The sequence below is a fragment of the Sinocyclocheilus anshuiensis genome, unplaced genomic scaffold (genome assembly GCF_001515605.1).
Source record: "Sinocyclocheilus anshuiensis isolate Anshui unplaced genomic scaffold, SAMN03320099.WGS_v1.1 scaffold217, whole genome shotgun sequence".
Taxonomy (NCBI): Eukaryota; Metazoa; Chordata; class Actinopteri; order Cypriniformes; family Cyprinidae; genus Sinocyclocheilus; species Sinocyclocheilus anshuiensis.
Genome location: NW_015536538.1, coordinates 2,021,517 through 2,026,224, shown reverse-complemented (window position 1 = coordinate 2,026,224; position 4,708 = coordinate 2,021,517). Strand labels below are relative to the sequence as shown.

The 4,708-nt window shown below is 36.0% G+C and overlaps 1 protein-coding gene across 2 annotated transcripts in view; it reads left to right on the top strand.

Annotated features, from left to right (window-relative positions):
• The first annotated feature begins 612 nt into the window (after positions 1-612).
• LOC107696381 (mitochondrial coenzyme A transporter SLC25A42) overlaps positions 613-4,708 on the top strand; it is a 17,233-nt gene continuing 13,137 nt past the window's right edge. The window contains exons 1-4 of one of the 2 annotated variants that reach the window (XM_016496694.1): positions 613-805; positions 2,630-2,741; positions 3,545-3,570; positions 3,730-3,896. In XM_016496694.1, coding sequence (XP_016352180.1) covers positions 719-805; positions 2,630-2,741; positions 3,545-3,570; positions 3,730-3,896 — 392 coding nt within the window. In that variant the 5' untranslated portion in view covers positions 613-718. The remainder of the gene's footprint in view (positions 806-2,629; positions 2,742-3,544; positions 3,571-3,729; positions 3,897-4,708) is intronic. The other variant, XM_016496685.1, reaches the window with a different exon arrangement.

Sequence of the window (4,708 nt, the reverse complement as noted above, 5' to 3'; positions counted from 1 at the left end):
TGAGCTGCTGTGAGAGATTCTGTAGAGACGAGCTGAGCAACACTCCCCATTAAAGACCAGGGCATTTAAGGAGGTCGTCCTCCAGGAGTTAAACAGCACAGATGTGAACATTTGTCATGAACTTGTACGCTCAGTGCCGAGAAGTGTCAGAGCAGTGTACTTAGAGTTATGGAGGACATATTAAGTTCTAGAATATTACACTTGGTTGAATTAAATCTAGGTTATACTCAATTCTGCAATCCTTCATTTAAACAAAATTGGCTAAGTTTCTTATTTTACAGATATTAATGGCATGTTTTTATTAAGAATATGTTTAATACATTTCAATTTTGCCATCTTTCTATGAATTATATTAGTGATCATTAAGAAAATACATATTTTATATTTAATCAGAGGGGGTGTACTCATTTATGCTGTGCACTGTATATATATATTTATAAATAATAAAAAAATTATATATTTTTTTTATAAATCTAAATATACTTTTTCCATTTTTTATGTCGTTTCTGGGTGAAATAAGAGCTAGACTTGTTCTTGACATGTTTTGTGAGGTCCATCTCTTATCTAGAAGACGTCTTTGCAGATTTTAAAATATCTCTGTGATGTGTTTGGCAGTGTTATATGATATGGTGTTGCTTTCTTTCTAATATTTCTCTCTTGTCGTTCCAGGTTTGGTTGTGAGTGTGTGTGTGTTTGCGTGTCGCGCTGGCGTGTATGAATGGATGTTGGCATGGGGAACGCAGAACACCAGGGGGCGCTGACAAAGGGCGAAGTGCTGCCACGCCCCGCCTCCAGCCAATCAGAGGTGAGAATACTCCCTTCTGAACCCGCCCACAGCAGAGAACAGCCAATGAGATTGCACTGTTCCTTTCCAACTGAATTATTTCAAGAAAGTTTGAAGAAAATCCTGTCGTTATTTACTCATCCTTATGTTATTTTAAAACCGTATAACTTTATTTAGGAGCACAAAGATAATTTGTGATCATCTGGGTATGACTTGAGGGCAAGTAAATGATGACAGGACTGTTGCACCATATCAGTGGACAATCACTGTGTTGTTAAAGAATGCAGATGTAAAAACCGGTTTGTGAGGTTAGGCTGGCCTTCATTCATGCAGCAGGAAGAACAGAAGACCAGTGTTTGGGAAGCGTCTCAGTGTTTCCAGTCTACAGGAAGTCAAATTACCAGTGCATTACTCACAGATGAGATCAAGATGGCATGCTAGGAAGAACTCTAAAAGCTGTTTACCATTTTATCAGTGGAAAATGCTTGCCGTCGTGATCTAATTTCCGGGTTCAGTCATGGGTTCATTTTTCCCTCTGTGATCTTAGGATCAAATGTCTGTTGGAAGAAAGTTCCTTCCCTCGTCTGATGGTCTTAACTCCAAATGACTCCAATATTTTTTCCTTGATCTGTTTTCTTAAAATGGTGCTATAGAGTCCCACTATATTACATATAATATTTGTAATGTAATATTGTAACCTATAACGCTATAATATTACATATAATATTTTTTTAATTCATTTTTAGTTGTTTTTTTTTTTTAACACTTTGCATTTTCTTTTTAATTTATATTCTATTTATTTTTTAATTATTTTTTATTTTAGTTTGAGCTAATTTAGTGCATCAAGTTAAATGAAATGAGAAATGTTCCTTTTCAGCAACTAGCTGAAATAAAATAAGTAATAAAAATGTATGCATTTTATTTTTATTTCAGTTAACATTTATTTTATTTCAAGAAATAAAATTTTGTTTCCGTTAGTTATAATAATCCTGGCAGCCGGTGTGCATATCACTGGACAGCTCATATGAAATTAATTTTTAAAGCAAATTTGTGTCTTTAATATTTGTATTATGTAGTTACTGTTTTATAATGACAATAAGACACTTGCGAGTGTTATAATGTGACTATATATATATGAATGAATATTTTCATTTTATTTTTAATTTAATGATTTTGAAGATGCGTGGGATGATTTGAAGCTAATGCCAGACTTTTAAAATTAGACTGAGTCATTTTCTATTTCAGTGAGCTGTTATTATAGTTAGTATGATGATTATCATTCATCATTTTGCATGATGTTTCTTTGTTTTTATTTCCATGTGAGTTGCCCATTTACAGTAAAACCCATCATACATTTTAGTGTTTAATGAACATTCACATGAGCTGTTTGTGTCTGTATAAGGTCTACACAATTAATAGAAATAAAACTGAAATCGCAATATGGCTTGTGATTATTGTGATTTAAGAGGGCAAATTAATTTGTATCAAAGTGACTAAGTGCCGCTCAAACAGAAGACTAGTCTGTAGTTTTCAGTTGTTTAGCATGCTGGGACCTGATGAGTTGAACTCAACCCAGTGTTCCTGCTTTACTCGTGTTCGGACAATCATTCAGGACAAGGGTTTGTAGAAGTGTGAATAGAAACCTGTTCTGCTTTCTAAAGATTAGAGGGAGAGCTCGAGTGTTTCTCAGAAACCACAGTATGTGCTCGCGCCTGGACATGTTACAGCCTTAACACTGGGTGTGTCTGTTATCTATTAGAAGACATGGACTGCTGCATTTATTTGTTTCTGTGTGGAAATCCTCATGAATCAGAACTAATGTGTGATCTCTCTGTGTGTGCGCAGGGTTTTAAACAGGGTCGCTCGGTCTTGAACTCTCTGCTCTCGGGGGCGTTTGCAGGAGCCGTGGCCAAAACAGCCGTCGCCCCGCTGGACCGAACCAAGATTATCTTCCAAGGCAAGAACAAGAACTCTTGTAAACCTTCCCTGACTGACTTACAGATGCGCTGAAGTATTTAAACACTCAGGGGATCAGTTCATGTGATTCTCCTCACCTGTGGTTCTCTGCTAGCACACCTGTGTGAACTTAACAAGGATGCAAACTTGTCACCTTTGCACCCCAAATAGGTCATTTGTGTGATTTGTTTAGATCCAGTGAGTTTGGGTCACGTCTGACATAATCTTTTTCCAAATTTGTAATAAGAATCATTTATAAATCTGTTGTCAACAAAATAACAGCTTTTAGATCTCCCAGTGGATTCCTGCTAGAATAAAAGCACTAATAATAATAATAATATTGCAATAGTAATATTACTATTGTAATGTATTTTATTGTTTTGTTTAATTACTTAATACTATAAATATTTAAATTAAAACAATAACAATAATAAATTATTAGTATTATTAGTGTATAGTCATATTGAATGGTTAAAACATAACAAAAAGAGATTTAAAACATTTTTTTTTTAAATGTTTTAAACTCATATTGGGTCTAGGGTGATTTTTTGGGGGGGGGTGGTTTTCGTGACTTCACACTAAAATTGGGCGTAAATTTACAATTTAAAGCTGGTATCCTGTTTAAAGCTGATGTATAAATTGTATTTATGTATTTTTTCATTGTTTGTAAAGTAATAAACCTTGTAGTTGCACAATAATTGTTGCATAGGAATCCATATTTTATATAGGCTAGTGCTGGAAAGTTTCATTTAGTCTTTAGCTGCTGAAACTCTATGAATATTTCTCTTTATCTTCTCATTTTAGTGTCGTCGAATAGATTCTCTGCTAAGGTGAGTATTTTCTCCATCTTTGTGAATATTTATCTGATGTAATGTGTCAGTGGTTTTGTGTATTATTTTAAATGCGTGTGATGTTTAAATGGTATCGAATTGGATTGCACAACAAAACACAAAAATTCTGTTTTATTCTGGGATGTTTGTGGTTTCCAGGAGGCGTACAGGTTAATTTACCGCACGTATCTGAAGGATGGCTTCTTCAGTCTGTGGAGGGGAAACTCGGCCACGATGGTGCGCGTCATTCCATACGCTGCCATCCAGTTCTGCGCTCATGAACAATACAAGAGGATTCTGGGACAGTATTACGGCTTCCAGGGCAAGTGAGTGAGATTTTACTCTCTGCTGCTTCATTACTGCACATCTACGTGGACATTTACATTTGAAGAGTTCATTTGCAAAAAAAAACATGATATATGCCAGTTTAAAAAAAAAAAGTGAACTGAGTGTCGTGCATTATTCTCCACATATAGCTACCAATAGCTGCTCGCATAAAATTCAAGGCATTGATGTTTGCCTACAAAACCACCACTGGCTCTGCACCCCTTTACCTAAATTCATTACTTCAGATTATGTGCCTCTAGAAGCTTGCGTTCTGCAAGTGAACCAACATCCCAAAGAGGCACAAAATCACTTTCACAGACTTTTAAAGGGGTCATATGATGCGATTTCAAGTTTTCCTTTCTCTTTGGAGTGTTACAAGCTCTTGGTGCATAAAGAAGATCTGTAAAGTTGCAAAGACTAAAGTCTCAAATCCAAAGAGATATTCTTTATAAAAGTTAAGAGTCAACCACGCCTACCTAAAACGGCTCGTTCTAACACGCCCCCACATGTCTACATCACTATGTGGGAAGATTTGCATAACGCCGCCCAAATGTTCACGCAAAGAAAGAAGGCGTAACTTTTATTCTCGCTGTAGTATTGTTGCTGCCGCCATGTCGTGAAGGCGCTGTGTGTTTCGTTGTGAAAGCGAAACTACTTTGTTTGTTCTTCCAAAAATGGACACGACTAGAAATCAGTGGTTAAGTTGTATTTACAACACTGTTCCAGAACAGTTCAACCCAAATATTTGTGTGTGTGCTGTGAGTCCAGCTGTTCTGACTCACAGACTGTAAGTACGTTTTTATATTTAAAG